This window comes from Hyaena hyaena, unplaced genomic scaffold, assembly GCF_003009895.1.
Source record: "Hyaena hyaena isolate Hyena2069 unplaced genomic scaffold, ASM300989v1 scaffold_769, whole genome shotgun sequence".
Taxonomy (NCBI): domain Eukaryota; kingdom Metazoa; phylum Chordata; class Mammalia; order Carnivora; family Hyaenidae; genus Hyaena; species Hyaena hyaena.
The window spans coordinates 524,895-537,320 of record NW_024081401.1 but is presented as its reverse complement, the minus strand read 5'-3'; the positions used below and the strand labels follow the sequence as shown (position 1 = coordinate 537,320).

The 12,426-nt window shown below is 43.5% G+C and overlaps 1 protein-coding gene across 1 annotated transcript in view; it reads right to left on the bottom strand.

The window, feature by feature from the left end:
- Positions 1–3,182: 3,182 nt before the first annotated feature.
- LOC120221275 (phospholipid-transporting ATPase FetA-like) overlaps positions 3,183–12,426 on the bottom strand; it is a 75,781-nt gene continuing 66,537 nt past the window's right edge. The window contains exons 19-27 of the mRNA XM_039218563.1: positions 11,848–11,953; positions 11,332–11,476; positions 10,393–10,576; positions 8,430–8,653; positions 6,994–7,077; positions 5,404–5,649; positions 5,086–5,224; positions 4,156–4,286; positions 3,183–4,059 (exon numbers count right to left, since the gene is read on the bottom strand). Of these exons, the coding sequence (XP_039074494.1) occupies positions 3,868–4,059; positions 4,156–4,286; positions 5,086–5,224; positions 5,404–5,649; positions 6,994–7,077; positions 8,430–8,653; positions 10,393–10,576; positions 11,332–11,476; positions 11,848–11,953 (1,451 nt within the window). The 3' untranslated portion in view covers positions 3,183–3,867. The remainder of the gene's footprint in view (positions 4,060–4,155; positions 4,287–5,085; positions 5,225–5,403; positions 5,650–6,993; positions 7,078–8,429; positions 8,654–10,392; positions 10,577–11,331; positions 11,477–11,847; positions 11,954–12,426) is intronic.

Sequence of the window (12,426 nt, the reverse complement as noted above, 5' to 3'; positions counted from 1 at the left end):
GTTCTCTGTATCCCCCAAACACATGAATCATATCAATCTCTCCAAAGAATTTCCTTAAAGCCCTCTCAACTTGAACTAAACTTGGGGTGGGAGTTAAAGCCCATTAGTAATTCTTTCCAAAGATCCCTTATCAATGTCTAGATTTCTGGCCTTTTTCTCAAGGTGGGTGAGGTGATTAAAAGTTGCATGCTTAGGGCACTTGGGTGGCTCAGCTGGTAAAGCACCTGACCTCAGCTCAGGTCATGATCTCTTGGTTCACGAGTTTGAGCCCCACATCTGGCTCTGTGCTGACAGCTCAGAGCCTGGACCCTGCTTTGGATTCTGTGACTTCCTCTCTCACTGCCTCTCCCCTACTCTCTCTGTCTCTCTCTCAAAAATAAACATTAAAATTTTTTTTTAAAAAGTTGCATACTTATTTTTCATACCCCCACCCCTTCCCAAATCTTGGATGGTCATCCTACACATCAGTTTGCAATGTGGCATGTACTGTCTAGGACCCTTAGCAGAGACTGACTCAAATCTCCCAAGATGCACATAAACCACCAGGAGAGGATGCTGATTGTTCAGGAATTTTGGGGGATACTATAGGTACAAATTGTTTTCTTACAAATGTCTTATAAGGGAGACCATGCATGACCATGTTTCATAAAAAGAGACCTCTAAAGTATAACTGAACACTACATACCAAAGGATATAACTTGTTTTGAAAGGACAGGGTAATAGGCAAGTTTAGGACAAACAAAAGGTAGTAGATTTTATTAATTTACTCATTCTATGAAAAATATTAATAATCTAAGTGCCAGTACTGAATACCAAAATGAAACAAAGTTCTTGTCTTTAAGGAGATCGTCATGGCCTAGCAGAAAAGACAGATAAGTAAATCATAATTAAAAGAGGCAAGTGAGTGATAATACATTCAAATCTTGGGAACTGAAAATAAGAGAAATGTACAAAGTGGTCTAATATAAGGAAGGTCTGGTGCAAGGAAGAGGCACCCAACTCAGAATAGGAGGTTGGGTGTCAATGAAGGCTCTCAGAGGAAGTGACCCAAAGCCTATAGAGTGAAGAGCCTATAGACCTTAGCTACACAAAGGAGGGAGGTGTATTCTAAGAGGTGTATAAGGTGTATAAAGGATAGAGGTTTCTGAAGACAATGGAATCTTTGAGGATTTCCAAATAGTTGGATATGGTAGAAATGAGAATAGAGACACCTGAGTGGCTCAGTCTGTAGAGCATCCAACTTCCACTCACGTCATGATCTTGTGGTTTGTGGGTTCGAGCCCCATGTGGGGCTCTGTGCTGACAGCTCAGAGCCTGGAGCCTGCTTTGGATTTTGTCTCTCTCTCTCTCTCTCTGCCCCTTCCCGGTTTGTGCTCTCTCTCTTTCTGTCTCTCAAAAATAAATAAACGTTAAAATTAAAAACAAAAACAAAAACAAGAGCACATGCAGCAGAAAATGGTGGTGAATAGCTGGAGAGGTAGGCAGCACCCAGGCAAGAAAGCTATAATGAGTCATTAAAGGTTTTTAAACTGGCAAATGATATGATCTGATTTGTACTTTAATAGGTCTTTCTCTGTGCTATGGACAATAGATTGGAAAGAAGCAGAATCAGAAGCAGGGAGACCAGAGAGGCAGATGTTTCCATAATCTAGGCAAGAAATGATGACAGAAATGGGACTGGGGAGGATAGAAAGGGACAGATTTGAAGAAGTTACTAAAACAGACTATATGGAACTTGGTAACAGAATGGACTGAAATAGAAGAATGAAAGGGAGGAGTCCAGAAAAACTTTAAGGTTTCTGGTTTGAGCTAGTGGGTGATGCTATTCAGGGAAAGAAGAAAAACAGACAGAAAAGCAGATTTCAATATCCTTTCATTTCATTTGTTCATTAATTCAACAGACATTTACTAAAGGCCTATTATATGCTGTGAGTAACAAGTAAATCAATGATTACAATGCCCTGTGAGAAGTGTCACTGAAAGAGGTATGCACAGGAGAGCAATTAAATAAATAGGAAGGGTATGTAAGGGAAGGGAATTAGGGGAAGCTCTTAGAGGAGACTGCCTAATTTCATCTTTCAAAAAAAATAGATAAACTCACAAAACATACAATTCACCATTTTAAACTATAAAATTCAGGAGGCCTTTAGTATATTCACAACGTTGTTCGACTACCACCTCTATCTACTTTCCACTGTTCTGCGTTTTAAAGGGTGACTTTGCCAGATGAAGAAGAGGGTGAGAGAAAGCACTTTAGGAGATGAGAATAGCATGTTTGATAACATGAAGACCAGAAGTGTCATGAGTAGTGTGACTGCAGATGGGGGAGTACTGAAAGACAAGGTTAGAGAGGGCCCAATAATAAAATGTCCAAATTTTAACTTTATCTAGAAGGCATGGAAAGCCACTAAAGGGTGCAAAGCTTGGGGTCTGACATGACCAAGTTTTCTGTTTATAAAAATTACTCTGGAAGCAGTACTGGTGATGGTTTAGACAAGAGGAAAACCAGGAATGTGAGTTGGGAGATTTTATGCAGTAATCCAGATGAGAGGTGATCAAAGTTTGAACAAGGGCAATGAGAGTAATAATGCAGGGAACTGAAAACAAGACATAATAAAGATGCAGAACTTACATTACTTGATGACTTATTAGACCTCAGACTAGAGGAAGAGTATAGGATGATTTCCATCATACTGCCTTGGGTGACTGTGATGAGGGTGATGACGTTCTGGGGTAAAGTTCTGGGGTAAAATGATTAATACAGGTTGGTGGATTGAGTGTGAATTTCCTAAGGTTCAACTAAATGCAGGATTTCAGAATCAGTTTAATACATGGATCTGGATCTAAGATAGAGAAAGAGTTGGTAAATGAAGTCATGCATTTGGATGAAGTCACTCAGGAAAAATGTACTGAGAAAGATGAGCAGAACCTAGAAGTGAACTTTAGGAACCAATATTTAAGGTGTATAAAGGGAAAAAAGCTATATATATGGTTAAAGGATGTGGTCATACTGAGGTATGAAGTGAAATGGAGCAGAAAAAAGAAAGAAAGGGGGTGGGGAAGGAAATATTGAACTAATTTGAAGGGGGAGGGTGGTGGGGATCTGTGGGCCAATGACATTGCTTGGACTATGTTATTGTCACTGGGGTCCAACAGATCATACAAATCTCTCCACTCCAAAATAAGCAATTTATTAGTCCATAAACTTCTCAGAAACGATGTCCCAAGTACATACAATTTCTTCTCTAAGTAATTTCATAGAATGAAAACAAATGTTCACCAATTATGACTTATATCCCCTCAAGGCAGGGACCCCCCCCCTTTTTTTTTGTACAGAAACTCTCCTTCAGCTTCTTATGATCAACTTTTCATAGCTGCCTTCTTTTGCTACCCAGGCCCAGCAAAAGATTCACCCTGAATTCCCCAGATAAAGCTGAGAAGGGTGCCTCAGTGGGATATGTTTGTGTGGGGCTCTGCAAAGTTTATGGTTACTCTGAAGATGGGAAACAGGGCCCAAAGTAAGATTCTTAAGTCATATTTTCTTTTCTCTTTCCTATATTGCTCCTCTTCATCCACTACTTTCATATTTCCTTGTCTGGATTAAAACTTGGAAGGGTTGGTGGAAGGGAGGCCTGACATTGCTTTTTCCTGAAATGCTGCAACTCTGACAGATATCTGGGGACTCTTTTCTTTACCTTTCCTTGCCTTGTGCGGACACAGCCTTCTAGAGAATGAAGCCCCTGGAGTGAGAGCAGAAGGGCAGGTTTGTGCTGGTTTCCTCAGGGCTCAAATCCATCCTTATTAAATTGTGTGAATACAAGAGAGGAAGAGCAATGACTGATTCCTTTGAGGTTTCCCTAAGGGCCTCTACTTTTTAAAAAGAAAGCTGTTTCTCTTGGATACCTTAGACTTCAATGTCTTGCCAGAAGTGATGAGGGCCCCAAAGCCCCACGTGTGGGAGAATGCATAGGCAGAACGTCGAGAGCATGGATGTTTCAGTTTGGTCCGGGTTGGGGGTGGCAGTGGAGGTTTCATCCAAAGATGAATTCTGTCCATAATCTAAGGCCAGAGCATGGAGGACAGGGTTTTTATCCACAGAGGAAAAGGCAGAGAAGGCCATAAATTATATCTGGGTAGATTCCTTGTTCCACTCACCTTGTCCACGTTGACAGGCCAGAAGAGTGGTTTGAGAAATTGGTACCCAATCACAGGCAAAATACAGAGGATCACGCTGAGGACAATAATCAGCCACATTTGTGGCAGGTTCAGAGTGTTCCTGGCCACACCTGTAAACAATGAGTCAGGAGGGGGGAAGGCTAAACCAGAAGCTGGAGGAAGGGGGCTGTCAGCCATACCTTAGATAACTCTCCAAACCAAAGAAGGAAGTTATTGGTTTGGAGACCATTTAGTCTCCTAATAACATAAATGCAAAAGATTTAGAGTGAAGTGCTTTCCTACAGCCAAAGTCACTGTGAATTCACATGCCTTTGTCTCCCTCTAAAGGCTGGGCAGGCCAGGAAATATGGGAGTAGGTTATAGGAATCCTAGAACATTGGCCTGGACACAAAATGGGGTATAGGGTTAGGAGGGGGAAAAATGAGTGGCTTGATGAGAGGTGAGAGCCAGATACATCTAATTTCCACCCTGTCTATATTTTGTTCCCATCAAAGTAGATATGAGAGATAGGGAAATTAATGAGGGAGACACTAAAGCAGTATGCCATAGTAGAAAGGATATTGGACTGGGAATCAGGAGAGCTAGAATTGAATAATTTTAAAAAAGCCTTCAGTCTCTAAAATGGTGCTAATAATTCTTACTTTTTCTACCTCATAGGATGCTTACAAAAATCAAGTTAGATAAGAAATTTTGAAATATCTCAGAAAATCTAATAGAGTAAAATATTTCTCCAGTTAGATTTTGAGTCCTTTTAGGGCAGAGACCATGTCTTATTCATATCTATATCCACAGAACCTAGCACATAGTAATATGTGCTCAGTGAACATTTATTAAACAAATATACTTGGTTCATACTCCTCAACCCTACCCCCCACCTTCTTGCCACACACTGGGTGGGCACAGCCTTACCTAGGAATTGGAAGACGTTGGGGAACATTAAGCACAAGCCATCACTGTACAGGAAGAATAAGATGCCGAAGTAGAAACCCAGGCTACCCCAGGTGAAGATGTGGCTTATCATCGTCCAGTAGGTTGTCTCCAGGGCAATCTGAAAAGCACCCTCTTATGTGCAATACTTTACAACCTGGGGCATATCAGCCACCTCCCTTCTCCAGTCCTGTAATGGAGGATGATCCCTTCCCACCTTCCCTCTTTACCTTTCTTCCAGACAGGCTCCCCACCCAATCCCCTCCCTACTCCCCTCGCCTCCCCCAACACTGGCCACACCTGCACTGTGACCACGCAGAGCAAGGAAGTCTGCACTATCAGGGAGAAGGACTGGTAGTCGGAGATTTCTTTCCCATCACTGCGCACTGAGTTGTAAATGGTCCCCATAGGGATAAAGAACAACACGAAGGAACTGTAGATCCCATGCACTAAACACTTCATAAATTCCTTCTTGTTGAAATAGAGGTTGTGCTGGCCTGGCTCATACAGCTCTGGGAAGCGTAGACTCCATGTTTCATTCACATCCTGGAAGCACCAGAGGGTAAGGAGGCTCAGAGTCTCTCCATAGAAGGTCCCATCTCCATCAGAGTAGAAGATTCTCCCCTCACTGAGTCTGCTGCCAGGCTGCCTAGGAGCTTCCTCATGGATTACTTGAGAAGTGGAACCAGAGAACAGAGCAGTGACCACAGACCCTTCCTGAAGTCCTATACTCTAGGCAAAGATCTAGGTAGTAGAAGAAAGCTAGGAGAAGTTCAAGATGGTGGTAAGGACCTGGAAGTAGTTGGGATTGCGGAGTAGTTAGGGGGGTAATTAGGGTTGGGGGTGGCTGGAAGGGAGGACAGGAGCTTGGGATGGGGGGCAGTTGGGACATGAGTCCCCAGTTTTAAGTGTTCCCTTAGTTGAATATTTATCAAAAGCCAGTAAAAGGAGAGGGGGGGAAGTTAATGGGGACCAGTTAGTCCCATGGAGGTATCCATGTTCTCTGATGCTGCTCTCATTTCCATAGCTACTGGTGAACTCAGGTGACAGGATTCTCTATATGGATGCCATTGGATCATCTTCATCTCTTTGGATAACAAAGCTTGGGGCTTGTTTTTGAGAGGTTTTAGGTCCCTAGAATTAGCCAGTTGAAGGTGGATAGGACACAACTCATCCCTCTTGTTGCTCTGAGGCTAGCAGCTACTTCACGGAGAATTTTCCTGCCTACCCCAATGGAGACCAGGAACCATGATCCAATGATGTCCTCATGGGACATCAGCTATTTTATTCCTCTTTGGAGGCTTCTTTTCTATTCATTGTGCCCAAGACTGGAGGTTGGGGTAGAAGAGGAGGAAGAAGTATGGTACCAGGACCCCCAAAACCCAGGAAATTTCTGACAGGGATAGATGGCATCCCCTAGGCTGACTCCCTAGGACTCAAAATATCATACCCACATTCCCATGCTTGGCCTTCAGGACTCTCACCTAGGCCACCTTGCACTGACTTATCTTACTATCTCTGTATGGGTCTCTCCTTTCTTGAAGTCCCTTGTTTTAACTAGTCCTGCCCTAATAACTTTATCTCCTTTCACTACTTTTATACACACTCAATTTACTATAAAACACAATTTCCATGTATCTCTCTATACAGATAAAATTTAACACAGGAAAACTTGAATTTCTAAAACTGATGATTATTCTCTGTGATGGAGGATTCTTTACTTTATCCCATGATATCTCCTCAGGTGATGAGTTCCCTTCTTTGCCCTAGAAATTATTCCATTTACAGTTGACTTTGTAGAACTCAGCTCTTGTCCTCCCCACTCTAAGGAATATTCCTCAAGGGCCTAGGGGCGTTAGCCCTGACTAAGAGGCTTGCTGCTGGTCTTACCTGGTCAAACAGACTTAAGCCCAGGACAGGGAGAGAGGTGTAGACAAGGTTGTAGAAAGTGATAAACCAGGTATCATAAACAGTCTAGAAGAATACCAAGGAGATTTCTTAGATTCCTTTCTTTTCCAAAGTCCCAGTTCCACCTCCCTTCCCAGGTTCAAGAGAGCCCTATCTGCCCGGCAACTACCTAGCACTATACTAACCTAAAGCAGGATTTGGATTTCAGAAATCTGACAGAGAAGGAGGACTCCAGTCTCTATTTGGTTGTACTCTATTTAGAACCCTGGGACTCAGGCTGGGCAAGGCCATATCAAGTTTGTTTGTGGTCGATCCTACAAGGTTAATTGGATCAACCCTACTACCATGACCTGCACGATCCATGCCTGCACCGAAAAGATCCAAAGTGCCTGCTAGGGAATGCTAGCTGGACCCCTGCACTCTCAGGCATGTAAGCCTCTGGAGTCTTTTATCTGATTTATGGTATTCAGTAGCTTCTATAACCCTGGACACTTTCTAACACTGGCAAGTAAAATAGATCCAATGATCCTCTCTCCCAGCTGGGTGCTCCATCCTAGGGCCTAGAGAGGGCTCCCTTACTAGCCACAAGAGGTCAGCAAAACACATACATACACATACACCTCTCAGAAACTAGAATGGCTTTGCTAGACACTGGGAATATATATACAAGTCTACTACTTTCAGCTGACCAATCTGTTTCTCCCAGACCCCAAGGCAACAAAGATGGTAGAGATCTCCCAAGGTAATCATTCCTGAGGTTGTTTTGCTTGGGAATCCTTGAGAAGCCTGAAAAACTTCTCACAGGAAAATGGATTCCTTGTAGAACATAAACATTCAGGTGTCACTTTTCCCCACTACTACGGGGGAGATTTCATACTCAAATGTGAAATTAATTCATTAGAGCAACAACAATTCATGTCTGGAGCAGGGAAAAGGGGGATCGTGGTAGGGAAGTAGAAGTAAAGGGAATCTGTGTTTCGAAGTATGGCTACAGGAGAACCCCATAGCCAGCCTGTCTGGCAATACCCAGAGGTCCCTTGAGGTTTAGCCTGTTCCATAAAGATTACTTTGGATGATTAAAAAAAAAAAAAACCTCTCTAAGATCCAAGCATTTCCCCATATTATCTATGTTTGGAAACCATGTCTCTAGGTCAAAGTTGAAAATACCTTATGGGAGAGTTTTGAAGGTAGGAGTCATGTCCAAGTCAGGGCCAAGCCAGAAAAAGTAGGGTATGGAAATGTAAGTTTAAATGTTAAGGTTAGGAGATGGGATCACCATGGGTGAGGTGCTTTATGGATGGACAGCAGCATGTCATACATTAGTCTCCAGAGAACAAAAGGGTCTGAGCTGGCTAAAGTGGAGGGTGAGTAGAGAAGACCCAGCTGACCAGAGTGGAGAATGCCACCTGACCTCCTACCTGTGCAGAGAACCCGCTGAAGAAGGCATACCAGAAGTGCACCAGGGTGAAAGCAAAATTTTTGTAAAAGAAGTAGCTGAGGAACTTGCACATGCGATTATAGGACCAGCGGCCATGGACCAAGAGTAGACGCTGAAGATAGTGGAACTGGGAGAAGGCGTAGTCACTGTTGAGCATGGCCTGCATTCCCTCCTGGCCACTGATGCCGACCCCAATGTGGGCAGCTGCAAAGAAATCCCAGAAGCTTCTCAGCCACAGAGCTTGTCAGCTGGGCTACCAGCCTGGGAAGTGTAAAAGAAAGTCTGAGATCATGTTGTACAAACCCCTTAGGTTTACATTTGGAACCTAACACTGTTAGGCCCAGCTCAAAATGGCACTTACTTAGTGGAGCCTTTTCTCCTTAGTGGATTGCCTGCCCTTTTCCTTAGTGGATTGTCAGAAAATAGCTCCTTCATCTACACCTTGTTTTGGATGCTGCCACTCACGAATGCCTGGCATAGCTAGTACTAGAAAGCTCTCCTGGATGGTCTTTGTATCTCCTATAGCCATATGGGCTCCTTCTTGCTTTCCAGATGCTGAGGTAAAAATTTCTTGTTATCTCTTAAAGCCATTTACATCAATTAAAGATGCAGGATAGATGTCAATCTAACATAATATTTAAAATTTTTTAATGTTTTTATTTATTTCTGAGAGAGAGAGAGAGAGAGAGAGAGAGAGACAGTGTGAGCAGAGCACAGTCAGAGAGAGAAGGAGATAGAGAATCTGAAGCAGGCTCCAGGCTCTGAGCTAGCTGTCAGCACAGAGCCTGGCGTGGGGCTTTAACCCATGAACCGTGAGATCATGACCTGAGCTGAAGTCGGATGCTCAACCAACTGAGCCACCCAGGTGCCCTAATCTAACATAATATTTAATTACCTAAGTTTATTTAAGGAGCTAAACTCCAACTGTTAGGAGGAAATAATGATGTATGTACTTTGTTAGTGACAAGCAAGTTCTTTAGGAGGCCTAATATGACTTTTTCTGGATAAAAGAAGGATTAGAATTGATGGAAAATGAGACTGAAGTCCCTAAAAGTTTTAATTAGTCTGCTGTAGCGTAGGGTAAATTTACTTATCTTCTGGTATATACCTATTGCATTGCTTAACGGAATAATTGAAACCTCTAAGGCCCGAAAAACCAGAGGATGTTAGAAAATGGGGAAGAGCAAGAACACTTTCTAGTATTAAAGCCGAGGGTAGAATGTCTGCTAGTGTTTCCTGGATAGGGACAGAGGTTAGACTAGAGGATCTTTAGGTATTGTCCTTATCTCACAGAACCACAAGTTGCTGGAAGCTAACCACATTCAGCTGAAATTAAAACCAGTTTCAGCCATTTGGTTTTATTGGTCCAAGGTATCAGTAAGTCTGCTATTCTTCATCAGCCAGGGAGTCACGGCAAGTTCTTGCAAACATTGCTTTAGGAAAGAAAAGATCCCTGCATTGTGCCTCACAGCTAATTCCTGGTTGGGCAGTCCTGTCTTCTGCCTAACAATGCTCAGGCCTACAGCCTTCAAAAAAGGAAAAGATTAACTCCTGCCCAGGAGTTCATCATATAGACTGTGAGGCCATCTTGGAAAGATGGTATGGTAGTTAAACAATCTGTTGTTCTATGAATATACACATATGTTCTTGTGGGAGCCATGCATATCTGTGTGTGTGTGTAAATGCATAAAGTGTGTGTATGTGTGTGTAAATGCATAAATTTAAATGTGTGTGTCTGCATATGTACTGATGTACGCACATGTAAATAAGTGGGAATGTAGGTACAGAGGATGACAAATGGAGCTGCAAAACATTATAAATGTACAATACATAGGATATGCAGGAGTGGCACAACACAGTGCCACTCAGGTCAGTTTTGTCCCTGGAGGAAGGAAAGGGCAAGCCCATGGTTGAAGGTTACCGCCCCCCCACCCCTCACATGCCTTTGATCATGCTGACGTCATTGGCTCCATCCCCGATGGCCAGTGTCACCACCTTCTTGTACCTCTTCACCAGCTCTACCACCTGGGCCTTCTGAAGGGGTGTCATCCGGCACCAGATAACCCCCCTGCACATGCACGCTGTTCGCAGTAGCTCCAACTCCAGGTTCCCTTCCAGAGCATAGGCCTGTAGCACCAGGATACACCCACATTTCAGGTTGCCCCAAAAGCCTCTCAAAACAGGATCTTTCTAGGCTCTTCCCCATCTCCATACTCTCTTGTATTACTCAGGTCAGGCATAGAGGCTCCCAGGTGCTCCATTCCCAAGGAAAAACAAGTACCCAAGACAGTTCTGGGCATCCTCATATCTGACCCAGCCTCCAACTGGAAACTAGTCAGCCCAGCCTGGCTGGCTCAGTTGGTTAAGCATCTGACTTCAGCTGAGGTTATGATCTCACGGTTTGTGAGTTTAAGCCCTACATCAGGCTCTGTGCTGACAGCGCAGAGCCTGGAGCCTGCTTCAGATTCTGTGTATTCCCCTCTTTCTGCCCCTCCCATGCTCATGCTCTGTCTCTCTCTGTCTCTCAATTAAAAAAGAAAAGAAAAGAAAAACCTGTCACCCCAGTTGACTGGGCTATAAGGCCAAGTGACTTTTTGGAGGATCTGTTCTGTTTGCTTCACCCCTGCCCCTAAATGACAGGCCACATCAGTGGTGAAGAATTTGGCTAAGGAAGGAATATGCCCTTGGCTTCTCTTTCCTTATTATTCCTGCCTGGAGAAGGATAGGGAAAGGTGCCTGTCAGTAAAGGGCACCAAAAGAGAGGGGGAAAAGGGTGACTCATGAAACAGAGAAGTGGTCTTGAAATTTCCCTCAAGTGGGCTGCATCTAGGAAAAAAGTTCCTTGGGAGAACAGAACAAAGTTGTAGCTCTGTTTTGCCCACCAGACTGTAGCCATTGATGATCAAGCCATAGTTGCCATTGGGCACCTCCTCAGGTATTCTGAGCATTTGGGGCTTCGTGGTGAGGTAAATGTTTACTGGGTCTGATTCCAGTAGAGACTCGGGTTTCATCTTGTCCCTTGCTGACCTGAAAGCCAAGAATAGTGGTTAATGGCTGACTGGAAGCTCCAGAGCTTAGGAAGGAAAAAAGTATCCCAGAATGAAAGTGGGTAAGGTAGATACAGAGCCTCTACACACCAATAGCCAGGACCTCAGACTTGACTGCCTCTTGAAATCTGCCATTGCTTTAGGTCCTTGACCACCATCCACACACCACACTTTTCCAACCTCCGAACTCCAACTCCTTGAGCTGTAATGCTTCTTCACAAAATGATATAAAATATTTTAGGGGTTTTTTTTGTTTTGTTTTGTTTTCCCCTTCTCCATTTCTTCTTCGTTCCTTCTGGTAATGTGGGGGTCATACTAAATGAGCCGTGCAGTTCTCCCATCTATCTGTACCTGAGTTCTTGCAGAACAGTCTCATCATTTTTGCCTTCCACGACAAAAACCCCATCCATTTCTTCCTCAAATATGTTACAGGCATAGGCAATGTTCACAGCAGTCTCTATAGGGAAGAGTAAACACAAGTCACATCTTGTCTATGACAGGGTCTTTACAAAAGTGTACAACAGAGGCTCCAACAGTGGGCAACTGAGTCCATTTGTTCATGTTTGCCATGGATGCAGTCAAAGTGTATTTTTCATGAGTCAGTGAGACCATATTCAAACACATGGGAGATCTAGTACAGATTTTTGAGTAATTTATCAATAATGAGGATCATTCTGGCTTAGCCTTTCTTTTTCTTTTTTTTACAAATAGTTTATTGTCAAATTAGTTTCCACATTAACACCCAGTGCTCATCCCCACGAGTGCCCTCCTCCATGCCCATCCCCCCTCCCCCCTACATCCATCAGTCCTCAGTTTTTGTCAGTATTCAAGAGTCTCTCATGGTTTGCCTCTCTCCCTTTCCCCCACCATTTCCCCCCTTCTTCTCCCCCTTGTTCCTCTGTCAAGTTCCTCCTAATCCTCCTATACGTG